At 35.2% G+C, this 22,934-nt stretch overlaps 2 protein-coding genes across 2 annotated transcripts; one reads left to right on the top strand and one right to left on the bottom strand.

Moving 5' to 3' along the window:
- Nucleotides 1–2,336: 2,336 nt before the first annotated feature.
- On the top strand, nt 2,337–6,159 carry LOC110917279 (secretory carrier-associated membrane protein 2). Its single transcript, XM_022161868.2, has 13 exons — nt 2,337–2,622; nt 3,683–3,739; nt 3,834–3,932; nt 4,026–4,088; nt 4,221–4,254; nt 4,343–4,465; nt 4,638–4,700; nt 4,831–4,924; nt 5,030–5,075; nt 5,380–5,447; nt 5,560–5,608; nt 5,696–5,761; nt 5,883–6,159. Exons 1-13 carry the CDS (start codon nt 2,563–2,565, stop codon nt 5,946–5,948), a joined length of 888 nt encoding a protein of 295 aa, XP_022017560.1. The 5' UTR covers nt 2,337–2,562; the 3' UTR covers nt 5,949–6,159.
- Nucleotides 6,160–7,379: 1,220 nt separating this feature from the next.
- Nucleotides 7,380–10,605, bottom strand: LOC110917276 (PAP-specific phosphatase HAL2-like). Its single transcript, XM_022161863.2, has 3 exons — nt 10,147–10,605; nt 8,289–8,970; nt 7,380–7,824 (listed from the first exon to the last, which is right to left on the bottom strand). The coding sequence occupies exons 1-3, from the start codon at nt 10,526–10,528 to the stop codon at nt 7,521–7,523; spliced, it is 1,368 nt and encodes a 455-aa protein (XP_022017555.1). The 5' UTR covers nt 10,529–10,605; the 3' UTR covers nt 7,380–7,520.
- Between the last annotated feature and the right edge of the window lie 12,329 nt (nt 10,606–22,934).

The following is a 22,934-nucleotide window of genomic DNA, read 5'->3' as shown; positions in this document are numbered from 1 at the left end:
CTCAAAAAGAAATTTACTATTGGAATTACAAAGGAACTATAAGTTAACAAATTGGAATTATATTTTTTTTTCAAAAACCTATGGAACTTTAAAAAATTGAAATTTGACATAAGATTTGAATCTGTAATGCCTTATAATTGAAATTTGACATAAGATTTGAATTTGTAATGTATTTTAGTGACAAAATACTCATAAAATAACACAATCAATCATCATAGCTGAAGACGGGGTAGTCCAAGTCTCAATAATATGACTAAAACACATAACAGCTCAAAAGGTTAAATGGTTAAAGGGTTCAAAACCCGTGAAACATTGTAAGCAGAAGAGAACAAGCACAGTAATCAGTCACATCAACTGATAACCCACCAACTCCTCACTAAGCCGCAAAAGTGGCGTGTACAAAAGAGAACAGCCTTTTATCCGCAGGTCCAAAGCCTTCAACCCCTAAATGGGTAAGCCTCCTACTGCAGCAGAGGTTCACTAAGTCAAAGGTTTCCCCTTTGGGAGGAAACTTTCTCTATAAATAACATTCCATATCATTCATTTCGGACATTCTGATCAGTCTGGATCTTCTTGGATCTCTGATCTTCTCTCTTATCTCTCGAGAACTTGCTTCATGCATGCTTCTCTTCTTCACTTCAAATTACACAACTTTACTTGCCCTTACATCCGAGGCTGAACCTTCTTCAGCCAAAGATCTCAAGTAAACAATAAACATAACTAGTGAACATCCTCCTACGTCTAGCAAATGTAGGGGGACCCCACGACCTCCGTTAGGCAAACTTCAACATTTGAAGCCTTTTGCCTATTCAGTCTGTCCACTACTCCCGGTCTCATATTTGTTGTAACAACAATAGCCATCACCAACCAGCCGTCATCGTCGTTGTCCCATAGTCATCGCTACCCCTCCGCTACAGCCACCTTCTAACACCATCACCACCCTCTCAACTTCACCACATGAGTGAATTCTTTCAAATTCAATTCTCAATCAAACACATTAAAAAGAGAAATTTGGATCTCCATTCTAACAAATTATGGAAACCAAACATATTAAGAAATAGACTTCAGCTTCTAATTTCATTGAACTTAAATGAATTGTCCAAACCAAACACACCTTGATAGTTCATCCACTTTTTAAATAAGTATTGTGATGAATAATTCATTGAGGTATATTTAACATACTTCCACTCACATGGTAACGAAACCTGGTCATAAATCAAAGCAATTATAATAAACCCTAGGGACTTTATTGTCATTTCACAAAAGACTAAAATGGTCAACCAACCAATTCACACCCATGGTCAAAATTGGACCAATTTTTATTTTTTGCTGCCCACGTTTAATACCATTCTAGAACCAATATAAGACCATGTGTAGTGGGACATTATGGGGCATTATGGGGGCATTATAATAAAAAAACGCCCACTCTTCCATTACATAGGGCATTATGGGGCATTATGGGGGAAAAAAATTTGCTTGGGCATTATAATTATAACGCCATTTTGCACTTGTTGGAGGTATGACTTGAGTTGACCCACCAATGAGAAATCACTTTGTTTTTGTTTTTTTTTTTTTTTTAAGGATTGAAAGGGGCATTATCCTCACTACACCACTTTATGCTATAATGCCCCATGCTGACTGGGTTGACACGTGTCGGATAATGCCCCATGGTGGGGGCATTATAACAAATTACCACTACACATGGTCTAATAGTCGTCACGCATAAAAAGAACACTAACATATTGACAATTATCACCATGGAGTTGTTAACCATTGTATTTATTAAATAAGTGGATTTTATTAATTAACATCTTTATCCTCAATATATTTAATAAACATGTTGACTCGTCAATAAATTAACCATCAATTACAAAATATTTAATATTTAATATGTTTACAACTTGTTTAAATAAATGAAAAGCGTTAAATCGTTCATTTCAATTTTAACTTGTTTAAATAAATGGGTTAAATAACGAGTGTGTGTGTCCGAGTTAAAGTTTACCTCTTTAACACAAATGAATATAATAGTTACGATTCTTCAAAAGTTAGGAGTTGTTTGTTTCAGCTCTTAATGACTCTTTATGGTTCAAACCTCTTACTGATTCAACACTTAATGGTTCAGACTGTTTGTTTCGCGAACAGATGTCTGAATTGTTCAGACAATTACCTCTGAATGGTTAAGCAATATACAACGTCTAAAACCTCTTATCTAAATCGGTTAGACATTTGCCTCTGAATAGTTAACTGGTTTCACACTTAATAGCCCCTTATGCTTTTTAAAATGAAAATAAAATCCATAAATTATGAATTTTCATGGCGTCTGCTGACCATACCAAAGCAGACAATTCGTCGTCGTTCTATACCATTTTCCTAGTATTTCAAGGAGCTTACAAACTTTAACACGCTAAAGTTTTTAAATTCTTTTTCAACCCCCCTCTCTCTCTCTCTCTCTCTCTCTCTCTCTACATTTTCCAACTTTTTTCTGTTGATACCCAAATATTCACACGGATCATCCCAATTTCTATCTCATCTTTTCTCCCGCCATAATTGTTTGCTGATCTGATGGCTGGTCGTTATGATCCTAACCCTTTTGACGAGGGTGACGATGTTAATCCCTTTGCTGTAAGTTATTCGTTCTGCTTTTCTTTCCATTTCAATTTCATCAAAAACTTTTATCAGTTATTATCTTTTTATTTTAGTATACCACTCTGTTTTTTTTATGACTGTTACATGGTTGACCTTTGTTTAGGATTGATTGATCGAAGTGGTTCTCTTGAATTATGCTGTTTTATTGACGTTGGGTTTTAGTTCAGGGTTTAGTTAGGAATGATTCCTTGTTTCATAGGATCAGCAAGATTCTTCAACTTGTTGCTTTTATGATGGAATTTTACAAGGGTTCTAGAAATTCACCCTAGTAGGGAAATATGGGGGGGGGGGGGTGTGGTGTTCGGCCATTAGCAGGTCCGGCTCAAGCTTTTTGGGTCCAAAGCGAATAACAAAATTGGGGCCCTTTTCGTAGAAATAATTATAATTTTGCTTTTGGTGTTAATCTTCCTATATCATTTGTGTGTATGTATAATTAGGTGTCACAAACCTCACCGCGACCTACCTATAAATTATGTTTATTAAACTTGAGGGCCTAGGAAAGGGGGAACCAAAGTACTTGCTTTATTTCATTCCCCCTTGTGCCGCCCAACGGGTTGGGTTATGTCTTACAGAAAGTCAGGTCAACCATAATGGGCCGTTAAGGGATGGGCCGGAGCCCACTGGACCAGATCAGAATAGGGTATCAATTATTTAAATGAAACCAAAGAAATTGGACAACTTTTATTTTGGTTCTACTAGTTTGCATGAATCCATTTGATTACACTTTTGTCTCTAGATTAAACTGCTATAAATTATACATCATACCATGCGTTTTTCATTTTCTTAAACTACCCATGCTTATTTTATCTTAAACATGTCATTTCTAAATCCAAAACTGAAGCTTTCAAATAAAAAATTTGATCATGGCCCATTTGAGAATATTGTTCAAATGGGAAGTATTGTTAATCAGGTTTTTTTAATATAGAGTTATTTCAGTCACCTTTCATACCATCAAGCTTACACCAAACTGGCATATATATATATATATATATACACACACAACAATTTCAAGTTCTGTTTGTATTAACATGATCAGGATCAAGGAAAAGGCACTGGCAAATCAAATTACACCGGCGGTTCTTTCTACACGTCGGTAAGCACAAAAACTAGTTCCACTTCAATCATCAAGTTAACAATGTTTTTTTCATGTCATGTTTATGATGGTTTGATTGTGTTTTGTTTATCAGAGTGTTCCTTCTGCTCCAAACTCTCGGCTTTCACCTCTTCCTCATGAACCAGCAGATTTCTATAATGGCTCGGTTGACATTCCGCTTGATTCTGCTTCTGTAGGTTCCACCATTTACATTTTACGACATCTTTTCATGATTTTTTTTTTTTTTTTTTTGTCAAATCTTGATGACAACGGAATTTTGTTAAAGGATTTAAAGAAGAGAGAAAGAGAGCTGCAAGCCAGGGAAGCTGACCTGAAAAAAAGGGAAGAGGTAAAAATTTATATTTTTTTGTGTGATTTTATATAATTAAAAATAAATTATTATCAGCGCATAACACAACTTAAAAGATGTGCAAGTTAGTATTTGTGTCTTATTTTCATCCGTATTTATAATCGTTTGCAGATTGTAAGACGGAAAGAGGAGGCGGCTGCTCGAGGTACTTCATTCTTTGGCATTTTTATCCCATTATATGTATATGTATACCTTATAATTCAACCCGTAACAGAATCATCTTTCGGTTTCAGCTGGTATTGTTCTTGAGGAGAAAAATTGGCCACCGTTTTTCCCAATTATTCATCACGATGTTGCGAATGAGATCCCTGTTCACCTACAAAGATTGCAGTATGTTGCATTCACGACATACTTGGGTAGGCGTTTATTTTATTTTTTGCGTACAAATTTCATTCGGCCAGTCATAGATTTATCTAAACAAAACAGTCTTCTTTTACAATCTTTTTTTTGTTTAAAGCAAAATCAATATTGCTTTTCTTTTTTTAATTTTCTTGCTCCATCAAATAAACGTTCAAATGTCCCGAACAGGGTTGGTATTTTGTCTTTTTTGGAACATTATAGCTACGACAGCAGCATGGATTTCTGGAGAAGGTTTGTGTTACACTGCCTCTAGTCTATTCCAGTTTTCTTTTCTTTTGAAGACATGTACCACATTCGAGAGGGTAAAACCGTCATTCAACGATTCTAATATTTTTTTTTTCTTTTTATCGTTCTGTTACAGACCCGAAGATCTGGTTTCTTGCAATTATCTACTTCATATTAGGTGTTCCACTTGCCTATGTTTTGTGGTACCGAACACTATATCGCAATTTTAGGTAAATCTTTATCACCATAAAATAAACAAACTATATACAATTAACAATTTCTAACATGTAACTTCTTTTATTCCGTATTATTAACATTGAAAACTGTGTTTGTAGGAATGAAAGTGCATTTAGGTTTGGTTGGTTCTTCCTGTTTTACATGGTAAGTCGATCTTCTCGAGTGATTAACTTTTTAAACCACCATGCTCGGTTTTCCAATGCACGTTAATCATTATTCTCACGAAAAATGTCAAAAATAAACACAACGTTCGAAATGTCATTTTGAACTCGAAATGGAAATACAAATGCATGGCGTCAGTTCCGTTGAAACCGCCATGTTTGTAGAATACATAAAAAATAAATGATTATGGAAAAAATATGTAAAACAATTTCAAAAGAAAAAAAAAACATTGCATTTACATTTTGCCACCATCTTCTAACCGTTTCTTGTTATTTTCGGCCTACAGTTGCACATAGGCTTTGTGATCTTTGCTGCAGTCGCTCCTCCCGTTGTCTTCAAAGGAAAATCTCTCGCGTAAGTATTATATTTAAATTTTTATAAATATTTATATTCATATAGAATTCAACAAATAATCCAAATACTCTCAGTTACCTAATTTTACCTATTTTTGTAATTTGGAACACAGAGGTATTCTACCAGCCGTTGATCTTATAGGCGATGAAGCTATAGTTGGGGTGAGTTCAATCGTTCGTAACTTTATATGCAGTTTTTATTAATATGAAGTTCATTGGTCTTGTGTTAATAACATTTACGGTGCATAGATCTTCTACTTTATTGGGTTCGGGCTATTCTGTTGTGAGGCGCTACTAAGCGTGTGGGTTATTCAGGTTCGTATAATCGTATTCAAGTAGCGGGTCAAATCTTGACATCTGTTTTAGTCAAAGATTTGACGTTTCTTTAACAGATTCGACCCCGAAATTTGATATAATATTTTTTGTGGTTATGCAGCAAGTATACATGTATTTCCGAGGGAGCGGCCAAGCGGCAGAGATGAGGCGTTCGGGTGGTCGATAGGTCATGCGATACGAGTGTGTGCATACACGAGTCGTTTTCTTATGGTGATTTTGTTTGCTACTATTAAGGTTGGATTTACATACTGAGTTGTTTTGGTTTGGTAAAGATATGGTAGTTTTTTGCCTTTGTAAATCTGTTATATTGTTTGTTCAATACAGGAGTTAATATTTTTCTTTCTTATCATTTATAAAGATACTTATTATTTGAGGTATTTAATGACTAGTTTAAAATAATTATTTCGTAAATTTGACAAATGTTTTGTATCAAAAATCCTAATGACAATATTAAAACTCTAACCTGCATACCATCTTTGTTTCTCTCACTACATCTTAATTACAGTACTTACAAACAATGTTTTATATACCGGTTCGAACCGGCTACCGTTTTTTGTTTGGTACGGCTGAGCCGGTATAACTAGGGTTCCGGTATAGTATTTGAACCAGCGGTATATCCTGTAATACCGGTTCATACCGGCCTACCATTTTAATCCCATGTTAGAATTTGTAGTTTAAAATAGCGATGATAATGAATTTCATCTTTTAAGTGATTGTGAACTTGATAAATTCAACATTCCAATGCCATAAACTTACTGTAGACTTTTATTTAATAAGACTTGGTCGAAAAATTGATTTTTGATTATGGAGTCATGCAGATCTGGATTATTTTTTAGTTGAGATTTGTATTTTTATGGAATTAACTAGTCAATCCGGTTCAACCGTCTGGTACAACCGGTTGAACCGTTTCTAAGCCCAACCCGGTACATTAAAAAAAATTGGTTTTTAAAAAACATTGCTTACAAGTGCTTAGGGCTGCAAACGAACCAAACGTCTGGCGAGCAGTTCGTGAGCTGTTCGGCGGGAAGTTCGTTTGTGTTTGTTTGTTTATTAAACAAACGATAATAAACAAACGAACACAAACAAGAAATTCCGTTCATTTAGTTAAATGAACAAACATGAACAGTGGGCGCGTTCGTTCATTTATGTTCGTGAACGTTCGGTAACATGTTCGTTTGTGTTCGATAGTTCATTAGTGTTTTTAGCTTTTATATTTTATTTAGATACTTCAAAATTCCGACAAATAAAATATTTAATAAGTGTCATTGTATTATATCTTTTGTTCATGAACGTTTGTTTGTGTTCGTTTGTTACCATTTGTGTTTATAAACATTAGTTTGTGCTCAATCGTGTTCATCATCGTTCGTTTTCATACGTTGCCTAAAATTAACAAACAAACACAAACGAACACGAACAAGTTCATTTCCTTAACAAACAAACATGAACATAAAATCTTGTTCAGTAAGCGTTCGTGAACACATATATTTCTTAACAAACGAACACGAACAAGAACTTGTTCGTGTTTGTTCGGTTCGTTTGCAGCCCTACAAGTGCTTATGTGTTTTTCTTGTTCATGTGTGTGTAACACCTTGTATACTGAATAAAATCACATAACATAGTTGGATGAAAACTTATTGCTCAAACATAATTATATTCACCCTTCATTTATCATCAAACAACTGAATAACGTATCATACAAAATCCAACGGTGGATATTATTAAACATGTAACATGATCATCAAAGGCTCGAAGAGTTCCAGCTGGCGTCAACGGCGCCCATGATTTTGTCATGCAGTGAGGCTCCGGCACAGGCGATTATTCCACGATCTAGCCCTTGCAAATACATACCTTTAGAAAAATCAAGTGGCCGGCCGCCAGCGTCCGTCACGATGCCGCCGGCCTCTTCGATGATGACAACTCCGGCGGCATGGTCCCATATCTTCTCTTTGTAACCAGCTCTTGCAAACTTCATGAAAATCTCTGCGTCTCCACGAGCGATGGCTGCGTATTTCACCATACTGTATACTCGTAACGGTCGGTTCCTGTCGTCAAGTTTATGCGTAAAGTTAGGTGGTATTTAGGTGTAAACGTTTGTTGTTAAAAAACTTAAAAATAGGGGTAGTTATGTCAATTGAGGTAGTATTGCCAGTTAAATAAACGGGTTGTGTTTGGGTTGTACTAAAATTAAACGGATTGACCTATCAAGCAATTTAAAATTATGATAATCGTTTATATACGATGGAAATTTCGGTTAAACCCGTCAACCGGTTTAAATTGTTTACAACTTGATTACAACGCATTTACGATCCGCCAACGTGTTTTAACCCGTTTGCATAAACAGTTACACGGGTCGTATTTGGGTTACACGGGTCGTTTTCGGGCAAATCAATTTTAACCCGCCAGCCCATTTGACTTGCCAATCCGTTTGACCCGTTTAGATAAACGGGTTACACGGGTCCTGTTTGGGTAACATTGCCAATCCGTGGTGAGGAATTTCAAAAGTTACCTCAGCCCGACACTATGAGCTAACCCTTGTGTGAACACGTGGCTCGAGTTTGCCTTCTCAACTGGTTCACAAAACGTAGCCAAAACAGGATTATCAATAGTCGACACCCTAATTTGCCTAGCCGACGCAACACCTTTATCGCCACTTAACAACGGTTGCATCCACGCCTTCTTGCTACCTTTCTTTGCGTAAAGCACACACCCGTTACCATCCCAACTCGCAGAGTCCGGTTTAGTCAATCTCGAAAGAATCCTCCGGTACCCGTTTTGGTAATTTAACCACTCTTTATTCATCGGGTAGTTCGGGCACCCGAGAACCCCAAGAACCACTTCCCCGTTTTCAACTAGAGCTAGCGCAATCGCGTATTGATCCCCACGCACAAACCCTAGTGTCCCATCAACTGGGTCAAGGACCCAAAATCTCCCGGTGGGCCCACCGGTGGAGTTGCATCGACTAATTGCTTCAAGAACTTGGGCAGTTTCGAGATTTGTCACCGGAGGTTTGATGCCGAAACGGGCTGCGGAAGATAGTGAGTCGTTGACGGTTTTGACAACGGATGATAGGATGCTTCTTGCATCGGATTTTGAGAGGGATTCAATGTCTTCTTCTGCGACAATGGATACGTTTTCGGGTCCGAATGCTTCGGATAATATCCAACTAACTGTTGCTTGCACACTCCAATCTGTTGGTAAATTCGAGAAATAAAAGTGTTAGGGTTTGGACTTTGGTATAACAAAAACATATATTTCTGTTACCAATCGTTTCGGGCTGACATGTTGAGATTGACGAATCATATAACTAGAACACGACCCATATATGTTTGTGTCAAAGATAGAAATTCTAACCCAGACTGCCAGACACAACTAAAAACATGTAACCCCATTTAACCCGTTTATGTAAACGGGTCAAATCGGTAGGCGAATTGTAAATGGGCTGTAATAAAGTTGTAAAGGGGTCAAACATGCCATAAACTTTTTGGCAAGTTATGAACGGGCTGTAATAAAGTTGTAAAGGGGTTAAACGGGCCCGTAAACCGTTAGCAAGGTCATAAATGGGCAGTGATGAAATTGCAAAGTGGTTAAACGGGTTGTAAACTGTTTGGCAGTTATAAACGGGTTGTAATAAAGTTGTAAAGGGGTGAGCAGGCCATAAACTGTTTAGCAGTTATAAAAGGGCTGTAATAAAGTTGTAAAGTGGTTAGACGAGCCGTCAACTGTTTAGCAGTTATAAACGGGCTGTAATAAAGTTGTGAAGTGGTTAGACGGGCCGTCAACTGTTTGGCAGTTATAAACGGGAGGTAATAAAGTTGTAAAACAGGTCGTAAACGGTTTGGCAGTTATAAACGGGCCGTAATTAAGTTGTAAAGGGGTTAACAAACAGGCCGTAAACTGTTTAACAGGTTATATATGGGCTGTGATAAAGTTGCAAAGTGGTTAAACCGGCCGTAAACCTGTTAAACAGTTTACGGCCTGTTTGTTAACCCCTTTACAACTTAATTACGGCCCGTTTATAACTGCCAAACAGTTTACGACCTGTTTAACCACTTTACAACTTTATTACCTCCCGTTTATAACTGCCAAACAGTTAAACGGGCCGTAAACCGTCTAGCGAGTTATAAACGGGCTGTAAAAAAATTGTGAAGGAATTAAACGGATCATAAACTGTTGTTCAGCGGGTTATAAGCAGGCTTTAAAAAAGGTGTAAAGAAGTTAAACGGGTCGTAAACTGGCTGTTGTTAACGGGTCAAGCATATTATAAACGGGTTGAACATATAAATTACATAATATCATATATATATCTTCAAACAATTAACACACAATTACTCAGAATATTAAATTCAATTCACAGTGAAACTCACCAGCAATTGTAACAGGGGAATTATCATCTTTAGCTTGAACATTCTCAACAACATCTCCTCCGTTAAATATCAAATCCTCTTGAACTTTCTGACAAAGCAAACAAGCAACATGAACAGCTTTCACAGCAACCTCCAATTCCTTCACATACTTATCACCAACCTCCGATTCAATCGAAACCCAGTTGCTATTCTTCTCCATTTCGTTAGAAAACTCTGTTTTCTGATCGCAATTTGAGAGACAACAAATGGGGTTTCTGGATTTAGGGCAATTGCGAAAAGAAACCAAGAATTTCAAATGGGTTTTTAAAAAGTTGTTATTTTTGTTGTTCAGAAACAGAGCTTGTGGGGATTTGGTTGCCAAATTTGAACGAAGGGCAGTCATTATATGAGTCGATTGTAAGGTGTGAATCGGGATTTTTCTATCAATTTATTTGATTTTGATGTATTATTGGGTAGCGTTTGTGGTTATGTATATGGGTAAAGTGGAAACATTGCATTTAAAGGTCTCAAGATTGTTGAATGTGCAAACAAGTGGTCTATGTATATGGTCTCGTCATATAGATATTTTATGTAATTAAATGAAAGTATGCCACGCCCCGCTTGCGGTATGCTCATATAATATATATATATATATATATATATATATATATATAGAGAGAGAGAGAGAGAAAAAAAGTATAATGTACTTCAAGGCTTAACCTACATTAACATACATGACAAAAAATATAACGTGCGTTATTATGATAGAACGTGCGTGATTATAGTCCCATGCGTGATTATGTGGTCCCATGCGGGATTATGTGGTCCCATGCGTGATTATACCCCTGATCCAACGGTTACCATTGTATCCTACGTGATGTATGATAAGGCTTTTTGTATGTTAACCTTACTCTCTCTCTCTCTCTCTCTCTATATATATATATATATATATATATATATGTGTGTGTGTGTGTGTGTGTGTGTGTGTGTGGACGCTCGGTGGGTAAAAGTGAAAGTGCACTAATTTTAACGTTATTTTACTAATTTCGTGAAAATAATGTTAAAAAAGGGGGATGGTTAATCATGCATCATGTGGTGGCGTTGATAGCCGAAAGACAAGGGGTACATGCACTAATTGGCGTTTGTCTCAATTGCTGAGTGTTATGTGCCTTATGACCAAGGTTTGATGCAAAACTACTATCGAGTCGGGGGTCTCATTGGAAGCAGCATCTCTATTCATACGGGGAAGAGGTAAGGCTGTCTACATCTCACCCTCCTCAGACCCTACCTTAGCTTTGCTATTGGTGGGATCTACTGAGTATGATGATGATGATGATGATGATGAAATGAAACTAGGCGCTTCAGAGTGGGAATTCGGTTAATATCTGTTCGGCTTGTTATAAAATCTTACATCAACCGAAAATAATAAAAACGAATACTGATATTAATACCGACATTGTTCTGTTGATATTGGTTCGGTTGGTTTGCGTTTTATGTTTAATTCTTTTCAACATTGAAATGTAAGTTTTATTGAAAATGGATATTGTGTCGGTGTTGTACCAAACTAAACCGAAACCGGCTGAACCACATCTGTGTTGGTACATCTATTTATTTTTATTGTTTTTGCTTTCGATACACCTTATTGCTACCATACCATACCGAACCGAAATTGACACCTTATCGCTACCATATAGTACGATACCTCTATGTATTTATTTTTATGGTTTCTTGTTTGATAACGTATATCGTACCACTACCCTAGTGAACTGAAACCGACCGAACAACATCGGTTCGGTACCAATACTTATTTTCGTTATTTTTTTTTCTTTCGAAAAAATTGACACTGCATCGCTATCATACCGAACAACATAGGTATCGTTACCTATATTCATTTTATTGGTTTCCGGTTTTGAATTTTTTCATTATACAACTTTGTCTGCGAGGGTAAATGAATATCGAAACTAGTAGCGTGACCATATGAACCAATCAATACTGTTCGAACAACATTAGCGTCAGTATCGGTGTTCGTTTTTATCATTTTCTAGTCGATGTAAAGCACATGTTGATTTCTATACCGAGTGCATGTATCATACCGTTACTGAAATGAATCGAACCATACCGATCCAATGTTCGCGTTAACGTATCCTCACATCGCGCGGACAAATAACTTGGAATGTTAAAAAAATAAACAAAGATGCAGATTTGTAATTTTTTTAAAAGTTAACAGACGCAAAGTTATTGCTAAAAAATCAAATGGAATGATAAATAAAATGCTACTAATAAAAAAAGCAACCAATGCTTAAGAATTATTGGTAACTATTTACTAGGTTTAAAGAAGTTCGCCGCGTTGCGACAAATTTCTTTTGTTATTTAGTCTGTGTTTACATGTGTTTTGAAATCACTACGAGCGTGTTGTGAACGGAACTGCTGACAAGAATAAAAAGAAAATGTAGAAAAAAACACTAAAAGATAACCGAAAGAAAATCAACCAAAAAAGTTGTATGGTCACGATGTTGTTCCTATGAAACCCGTGGTCAGAGATGAGGAAATTGTTCTGGGTACCGGTACCAACTTTTGGTGTTCCTGGTACCGGTTCACTACCGTTTTTTACCTTCATACACCGGTAACGTAACCTGTATTTTCGGTATCAGTACCGATTCTGTATCGGTTGGCACCGAGCTCATCCCTACCCCTGAAACTAAAAAAAGAAAAAAATAAAAGTTGAAGAAAATAAACAAAAAAAGTTGTACGATACCGTTGTTCGTACGATAACCATGATCAGGGATGAGCAAATGGTACCGGGTAGCAGCACTAAATTTCCCGACCAAAAGATTTCCAATATTAATTCGGCACCAACTTTTGGCGTTTTCTGTATTAGTGCCGGTTTTTACCTTCATGTACTGATACCAAACAGGACCGTACCGGTATTTTCGTTACCAGTACTGGTTCGATACCGGTTGACACCAAGCTTATTCAGACCCCTGATATTAAAAAAAGGATTAAAGTTAAAAAGTAAAGAAAATAACTATTATTATAATATTAAAATAATAAAAGTATTAAAAAACTATATATTATTATAACTAGGTTATAACCCCGTGTATTACACGGGTTGAATAAATGAATTTTATATACCAAATAATAAAACATTATCTTTTTAAAAGCCTCCTTTATTGCACGGGTTGAAAAATGTAATTTTATATATTAAATAATAAAATAAGTTATATCTATAAGAACTATATGTATTGTACAGGTTGAATAAATGTAATATTATATACCAAATAGTATAAAAATTATATCTTTAAAACTATTGTGTTACACGGGTTGAATAAATGTAATATTGTTTACCAAATAATAAAAAAAGTTATATTTTTAAAACCCCCCGTGTATTACATGGGTTGAATAAATATGATTTTATATAACAAATAATAAAAAAATATATTTAAAAAAACTAACTGATTTTTTTATATTTAAAGTAGGATAAGATTGAATATTAATCTGAACTAACGGATTTTTTTATATTTAAAGTAGGATAAGATTGAATATTAATCTTTATTTATTTAGTTAATATATTATTGAAAAATCATATGATTGAATAGGTGGGAGGTTGTATGATGATAAATCGGTTAACCGTACTGAATGATAAAGATAATAGTGATTGTTGAACAAATTAATTAATCGAATTTAACAGAAACATTTGTGATGTTAGGTTGATTTTTTTTAATTATTTGAAAGTTAATATCAACTTTGGAATTCGTATGAATTCTTATTAGATTTGATTAAATATTATTGATAACAAAAAATTGTATTAGATTAGATTTTAGATTTGATTAAATATTATTAATAATAAAAATTTGTATTAATTTAGATTAAATATTATTATTATTAGTATTATTAATAATTTTAATCAATTAAATGAGAGAATGACAAGTGTCCTAAAACATGTTTCTTTTATTATATAGTATAGATATAGATATTAAAATCACTATTCATTTCAATTCAGTAATATATAGTAATATATAGTAATAATATAGTAATTACTAAAAAAATTAAATTAAATAATAAAAAAATACTACTAAAAAGTATTAAAAAATAAAAAAAAATCAATTACTATTGATCATCACTTTCAATTTCAATTCATATAATATATAATATATATATAATAGGCAACTCCATCTTGATCGTACTCAAACTTGCTGGATCAGCTCAACCTTTTTGTGGGTATAAAACGGATTTTAAAATCAGAGTCTGTTTTGTGACACAGATGTTTTTTTTTGTTTACAAATGTTTTTTTTTTCTTTTTGTTTAGAATCATAACATGTGATAATATGATGACACACATTTTGTATGTACAAATATTTTTAAAAGACACATCCAGTTTGTGAAAAGAAAAAAACAAAGATAAATAGCAATTTAAACAATTAAAGTCAAGAAATTGATAGTTAAGGAAGTTACGATTAGAGGAGTCCCAAGCTAATTTCAACTTATTTTTTGTATAGTCGAGTTGCTTTTGCAAATTTCTAATATCACCCATGAGTCAATCTTAAACTTAAAACGTAAAATTAGAATAAATTAAGCTTAAGTTTTCTAAGTTAAACAAGTTAAGTTTAAACATATTTAACATACGTATGGGCTCGATACGTTGAACGTAATGTAAATATGAAACGCACTAAAACTCTAGGGATCATTATGTAAGACTTCTATGCCGTCTGATGAAGGCTTTCAAGAAAACTAAATGGGTCCACACCTTCAAAACTACTATATGGATCATATACGATTATTTGTCTATTTATACATCACTTGAAATTTTTAATTATTTCATTTCAGGTTTTTACTGGAAATAAACTTTTTATACTTTATTATATGATGTTCATATAAATTCACATACGTTGATTTATATTTCATATTTATATAAAAAGCTTAATCATATAAACTTTATACAAACATGTTGAAATTTTACACGACTTAATTTTTATACAATTTACATTGTAAATAATAATAAAAAAACACATAGGAACAACGTATTTAAGTTATTAATAAATATTTACAAACTATTAAAATACAAATACTATGGGTTAGGAATCACATGTGATTCACCTCATGGTTTCGTTTTCAAGTTAGAAAAAAAAACAATAAAATATTAAAAAACAATATTTCTTTAGTTTGTTTATATTTTTAAAATGTTTCTTTGGATTGTTTTTTTTATTCTGTTTTGAACATCTTTTTATTTTTTAAACAAAAATTATAAACAATATTTTTCTGTTTTGTTATTAAAATATTTTATACAAATTATTTTAAATGGGTTTTCATTTTGTCTTTGACATCTTTTTATTTTTTTAAAACATTATGACTTTTTGGAACATTTTATAAAATAACACGGTTACAAAATAGATCTTTTCCATTTGTTTTGTTTAGTTATACTTTGTGATCCTTAACGCTTATTTTCACAATAACAAAAATTTCTAACTTATTTTTCTCTCAGATTCTTAACTTGCCCTTACAACATGCTTCTTTTATGCAAAAGTCATCAGCTGCAGAGCGTGGATAATAACCTGATAGTTGTGTATTAAAAATAAAACTATGTTTTAAATAAAAACTTAAAAATAATTAAATATGTAAATAGTGATGTATAATTTTGAAGGTGCTATAGACAAGCACAAAATAAATAAATGATGGATAAATTGTATACCATGGCCCCTTTTTGGCTTTATCACCTAATTGGCTATATATCATATTCATATCATTCCAAGTTTTTTGGTATGTTTCTTTTAGTAAACTAACATTCGGAAACAATAACTTTTACTTTACACATAAAAATTTGAGTTAAATGTCTGAATAGTCCCTGTGGTTTGGCCTTTTTTCACCTTTAGTCCCCAACTTTCTAAAATTATAGCTATAGTCTCTAACTTTTTCAATTTCATTCCCGGATGGTCCCTGGCACGGATGGAGGTTAGTCTTTTCAGTTAAGTGGGTGTGAAATGACCTAAATACCCTTACTATTAAAAAATAAACTTTAAATCAATAACCACCTTCAATCCAAACACACCTCTTCTTCCTCATATTCAGACAGGGGCGGATTTATAGCCAACCCGGGGGTTCCCAGGAACCCGTTCGATTCGTATTATATAGTGTTAATTTATATAAAGACTTCTTCAGGAACCCTAGGGAACCTTATAAACAAATCTGAAGATGGTCCAATGGTAAGTGTTGGCGCATGTTAACCATCAGATCCCTTGTTCAAGTCTTGTATGGACTGGTTTTTTTGTGTGTTTGTTGCGTTTTTTTTAATAACTAAAAACAAAACTAAGGTTTAGTTATACTTATTCTCCCCCTTATTCTCCCCTGTGTAGAAACCCAAACGCACAGGAGTGAATAATTTTGAATCAATCATCTCATTTTGTTAAAGAACTATTTTAGTGGTTTAACTTTTTGTTTCAAATGAGTTTTGCTAAATCTAGTGCTTTGTTTGTTTGTTTGTCCGAGTTGGTAAATGCTAGGAATGGATTTTAAACATAATGACACAGGTTATTTTGGGATAGCATTTATATTTACTCGGGTTAAGTTATGTTCTCAAACGGGTCAAATATGTTTGATCTCACATCTAATGTGCATTCAACCGCATAATATCTTCTAAACTGAATAATAAAAGGCATTTGCAGGTCAGCCAACCCGTTTTGACCCATTTCCCAACCTACTTGACCTGCCCATTTTGCCACCTCACCTCACCCTTCTTTATTTGTATTTGTACTATGTAGGATGCTTGGTTGGTGACTTGGTGGTAAACTTGGTTATTAACTTGCCTTTTAAGGTTCAGAGGCTTCAAGCATGTGAAAACAGAAACCACTACCTTTATTAAACAAAAACTGCTACCTTTATTCAACTTAATGTGTGTTATACAAGAATGGTTTAAATTGTAAAAGGTTAGAAGAAGTATGTGAAAACAGAAGGATGTATTGTTCTCCGTTCTAGTATCCCAAAAACTTTTAACTCATATCTTTAGATCTTCCACCCCCTCCCCCAAACACTTACCTTTTAAAAAAAATCATTTGCTTTAGAGATAAATACCATCACCAACTCATAAGCAGTTAATTATTGGATCAGTTCTGTTTAAACATAATGGAAAACATGAAAACATACATGTCACCGCAGACAGTGCAGTAGAGAATCCAGTGAGGGAAGAAGACATGGAGTTCGACATCTTTGTCAAGGTTATCTGGTTCCTCCTTAGGGTGCTGACTGATGATGGTGATGACTAAACCGAAAAGGGTATCGGTTATGGAGAGGAGGTCGATTGTGATGTTATGTTAATTAGGTTATGTCTAAGTGTGTAACCTTTTAACCTCTACATAATTCTCCTTATATAAGCACCCAAGAGGAAACCTAATTAGTTAATAAGGGTAATATGGTCCATCAACAATTATCAACTATTTATTTAATAGGTTGTAATATATTTTGATCTATATAATGTAAATAATTATGATGGCTACTAGATTAAATATTAAACATAATATATTTAATCTTACATTCTCCCACTTAGCCGGGTAATCATTTACTATGAGTATTAGATAAGCCTGATTAGGAGTTAACACTCATTTTAGCCTTAAACAAGTACTATAGCAGAGAAATACAGCCGTTGAATCATTACGCGACTCAGGACCCCCATTAGTCATACTATAGCCTTAATTTAAAACCTAATCGTTATGATCAAAATACGCATAAGCCCTTTGTTTGATTTGTAACTTTATTTGTCTATATGCCATTATACCGGTTGAACATATTTTAAAAGACATACAAAATCAAATTGAGGAAATTTCATTAATCATAAAACATAAGCTAGTACAATATGCTTAAATAAGGTCTTTACTAAATCCCATATTCCGAACATGTTCTTCGTAAACCTTAGGAGAGAGACCTTTAGTCATCGGATCCGCAAGCATATCTTTAGTACTAATATACTCGATACAAAGATTATTTTCCTCAACTCGTTCACGTACGAACAAATATTTTGTATCGAGATATAAACCAGCTCCAGTCGAACTGTTACTGTTCGAAAAACTAACGGCAATTGAATTATCACAATAAAGCTTCAATGGTCTAGAAATGGAATTAACAATTTTGAGTCCAGTGATCAGATTTCTAAGCAACATTCCATGACAGGTTGCGTTATAAACAACAATGTACCCTGTCATCATTGTGGAAGTTGTGGTCAACTGTTGTTTATGACTCTTCCAAGAGATAGGGCCGCCTGCTAACATAAAGATATAGCCCGAAGTGGATTTCTTGTCATCTTTGCATTTGGCAAAGTTAGAATCAGAATAGCCCACCACTTCTAAATGATCACTTCTTCTATAAGTCAGTTTAGTCTTTCGTCCCTTGCAGATATCGAAGTACCTTCTTAGCTGCTTTCCAGTGATCTAGGCCAGGATTAGTCTGATAATGGCCTAGCATTCCAGCAATATAAGCGATATCTGGGTGAGTACAGACTTGAGCATACATCAGGCTCCCGACTACTGACGCGTAAGGTATCTGGCTCATTTGCTCCTTCTCAACCTCTGTTGTCAGACACTGAAATGAACCGAAAACATCTCCCTTAACTACTGGAGTGACGGAGGGTTTGCACTGTTGCATGTTATAACGTGTAAGGACACGATCTATGTAAGCCTTTTGAGACAATCCTAAGATCCCTTTGTGTCTGTCTCGGTGAATTTCGATGCCAATGACGTAAGAAGCATCTTCGAGATCCTTCATGTCGAAGTTATGTGTGTAACACCTCGAAAATTCACGCCCTATAATGTATTGACACGTGTCATAAGCTTAAACATGAGAAAGAATATTCTAGAGGGACTAAAGTTGACAAACATGGAAAGTATGTGAATATAAGGGTTCAAAAATGTCAACGATGGATAAATATACTCTAGAATAGCCCTACAAAATGTATATACCTTCAAACGAATAAATCATGGATCATACGGAGCTAAATGGGAAAGAAAGTGAGAGATTACAAACTACAGGGGTTAAATGTGTCAACATGTTTAAGTTATACCTCTGAGTGACCTTTTAGCAAACCCGAAGCTTTGTAACGGTAAATTATGCTCATGATAAAAATTTCATAAAGTTTCGTTATAACATGAGGAAGTTATGATCAAATTCGTATATGAGGGATTAAAGCGTAAACGTTGAAGATTTTGACTTTTCGGGTAATAACAAAGTGACCAAGGACTTAACAATGTGGGTAAAAGTCTCGAGGCCCTTATACGTAAATAAGAAGGGCTCATAATGCAAAGAATACCCTTTCGAAGACCCAAGAGCCAAGCTGTAATAATTGAAAGATTTGAAATCTGACAGCAGGTCTCAAGCGGGCCGCGTAAGACTTAACAAAGGCTTACGCGGGCCGCGTCTGCAATTGAAAGATTTGAAATCTTATAGCAGGTCTCAGGCGGGCCGCGTAAGACTTAACGGAGTCTTACGTGGGCCACGACAGACGCCCAGATACAGAAAACGTAGACAGCAGCACTGTTCAGCCTTTTAACCGACTTAGAACGATTATTTTCCAGCATGGGCGACCCCTAAACAGTTCCTAGGCCTTAGGGGCACTTGTAAATGATCTGGGAACAATGCTAGACTTAGTTGTCATGATCACAAGCCCTCAAGAACACTATAAAAGGCCCTTCATGTTGCAACATTTGATCACACCTTCCATCTGCTTTCTTGGAGCTTCCCGGAGCATAAGAGCAGACCCAAGCCATCTCTAATAGTGCATTAGACTTTTGTAAGTATGCTTGACCTTCCTTGTTTGAGTTTTTGCTTAGTTTTAGCTTAAAAGTCAAACCGTCGTAATTAACATTTGACTTAGCGATTAATCAGTAATGGTTCAGTGTTTAGTCGAATCAAAGGTAGTTATAAGTTGGTAATCATGTGGGCTTTAAACCCTTAAAAGGGCACCCTCTGATTCCCGCTCTAACTAGATCAAATGTCAGGTCAAAGCTTGTATTAAAAAGTCAACAGAAGCATGATTTTTGAATTAACATATAATTAGCAATGCTGAAGGTGTGTAACCTATTTTACCACTCTTATAACTTAGTAATAAATGTAAGAACATGTCTAAACATGTTCGACCCGACAATTTTCTGTTTAGACCCGGTTCGGAACCGAAAGTCGCAAAACTTTGACTTTTGCTTTGACTTCAGTTCTGACCCGATTTAGTATGACTTAGATATGCCTTAGAGCTTCCTTAGGACCAAGTTACATGATGGTATAACCCTCTGTGATTGGTTCGTTGTTTGTCCATTCCATATGCACGTTTCCGTTAAATGCTCAATGTTGACCATAACGCCCTTTTGACCATAAAACGAGAATTTTGGAAATGTGAGAAGACAATAATCTTTGCTACTGAATTATAAACATGTCTCTGAAATTTCATATCAGTTAGAGGTCTAGAATAGGAGTTATGCTAAATAGCGCATTTAAGAAAACTTTTGTTAATTAAACGGCGCACTTAGCATAAAGCCTATCTAAACCCAATTTCAACACCAAGCCTTTTACACACTGATGTAATATAATATTTTGGGATTTTTAAAGTTTTTTTAATTATGTTGCATCTGAGTTTGTTTTTTATTGTATTTTATGTTTGAAATTAAGATGAAGATGGATGAGTGTGCAGCGGAAATTATAATGAAAACAAACTTTGCATACAATCAAACGAGAGTAATACTTTTATCAAACATCTTTACACAGAGAACCGAAAGATTGAATTTATTTCAACTACGATTACAATGATTGATGTAAGAATGCAAACTCCCCCTCAGCCAGAGCTCAGTAGTTTGTTCGTGCAAAGAAGACGAATGATGCAAAGAGCTAATAGAACAGTACAAAGTACTGAACTATTTATAGGCACTTGCAAACTACTGAGCATCTTTGCTGACGTCACCATAAAAGTGACATCTAACCTCCTAACAAACTCTAACCTCTGATCTATACAGACACTGCTTGTTTTAACTACTGCTAATACATTCTATTACAAAACAGACTTTAGAACAGCTGCTGCAACCTTCTACTGCTGTGAACCCAGCAGCACTTGTCCGGATCAGCAGTGCTTGACTCAAGGCAGTAGATTGAATCAGCAGGACTTTAGTCTTCCATCAGATCTTTAGTTGAGCAGCAGTTATGGGTCAGCTGTTTAGCAAGATCAACAGATAGGAGGTCATCAGTAGTTGTAATCACTTTCAAGGGGAGAGATTTGTATATCAACATCTGCTTATTTGGCTTTAATTATCTGTTCCTCTGATAGGGTTCAATCCCAACAATCTCCCCTGGAACAGATAATGCCAAAACCCTTCATTATTTGTGGACATTTTATTGCCTCATTAATAGCTCCCTTATCTGACCTTTAAATTGTAATTCAAAGTTAAGGGCATCTGTATCTTCATCATCCCTGCTAAGTGGAAGATCAAGGAGATCATGCAAATCTTCAAGACTCAGGCCAAGAGCTTGTTCCCTTGATATTTTCTCCACTTCTCCACCAGACTTGAGCAAAGTCAATACGCAGGTCTGTTTGTCAGTTGCCCACTTTTGTATTTTTGAGCCTGGTGGGTTTCTTGGGAGATGTTTATTAGCAGAAGTATTTGGTGAGGCTGGCCTGTTCATCACTGGCTGAGCAGTGGTAGCAGAGTTTTCCTGTTCAAGTTCTTCTTTTAACGTTCTTAACAAGCCTTCTTTTACAACATCATTTCCAGTAAGAATTTCTTGAACAGTTTCAGCTCCTAACTGGCTTTGTTTTCTTCTTTTGTAGATGGCATTACCAGCTGGAGCAGTGGCTCTCCTGTTTTGCAGCTTTGATGGTCTTTTTGAAACCGCTGCTTCAGGATAGTCAGGTTTTTGAGGAATTTTTGGATCTTTCTTTCTTAATTCCTCCAACCTTTTGTAGGTTGACCTGACCACATCTTCTTTCCATCTAGCAATTTGTCTTTTTGTACCAAAATCAGCAACAACCAGTTCTTCTTTCATTCTCTTCAGTTCCATTTGTTTATCAGGTACATTCTTTCTGAACTTTGCCCAATCAGGAGGAGTGTGAGTGACTTTCCTTTTTATCATGTCTTGAATTCTTGCAGCTTCAACTTCAAGTTCAGGAACAGTCCACTCTTTGTACATGTGTCTCTCTCCTTTGTATCTTTTGTAAAACATAATGCTTTCAATGTAGTCTTTCTTCAAAGTTTCAGTTGCTCTTTCTGAAATTTGTTGACTGACATTCTTTGCAAAACGTTCTAGGGAACTGACTTGTGTGAGCAGATATTGGTAGTATCTTGATACTTCTTTGTCAGATTTCCCTTATGTGTTTCTTTTCGAGATATCCTCTGCTTGCTTGGCCTTTATCTTCAAATATTCTTCAATATTTTTGGGCCAGGGATATCCTTTGATTGAAGGCAAACTCCTTTTGGCAGGGTCATCCTCAGTGTAGAAAGATTTTATTTCTTCTCTAACAGCTTCTAGTTCAAGAGGAAATTGAACACCTGCAGGAGGTAAGGGTTTGTGCATTGGAACAGAAGAAAGTGGAACTGGTTTTGGTATATTGACAAGAGCTAAAGGTTTTGAAGATGTTTGGGATGGTGCAGTGACATCATCTTTAGGAATTAGCCTTCTCCTATTTATTTGAGGAGGGACTGATGATGTTTTGGATGGAAAGGTGGTTGTAGTGGCAGTGGTTTGTGATAGACTAACAGCTGTTGAAACAACTGGTGTTCCAACCACTGTTGTCTTTACAGGAGAAGTTATAACAACTGCTGTCTTCTGCCTTTTGACAGGAGGTGATTTTGATT

This window comes from Helianthus annuus, chromosome 16 (genome assembly GCF_002127325.2).
Source record: "Helianthus annuus cultivar XRQ/B chromosome 16, HanXRQr2.0-SUNRISE, whole genome shotgun sequence".
NCBI classification, from domain to species: Eukaryota; Viridiplantae; Streptophyta; class Magnoliopsida; order Asterales; family Asteraceae; genus Helianthus; species Helianthus annuus.
Note: the sequence above shows the minus strand (reverse complement) of the source record. Positions and strands in the feature narration are given on the sequence as shown.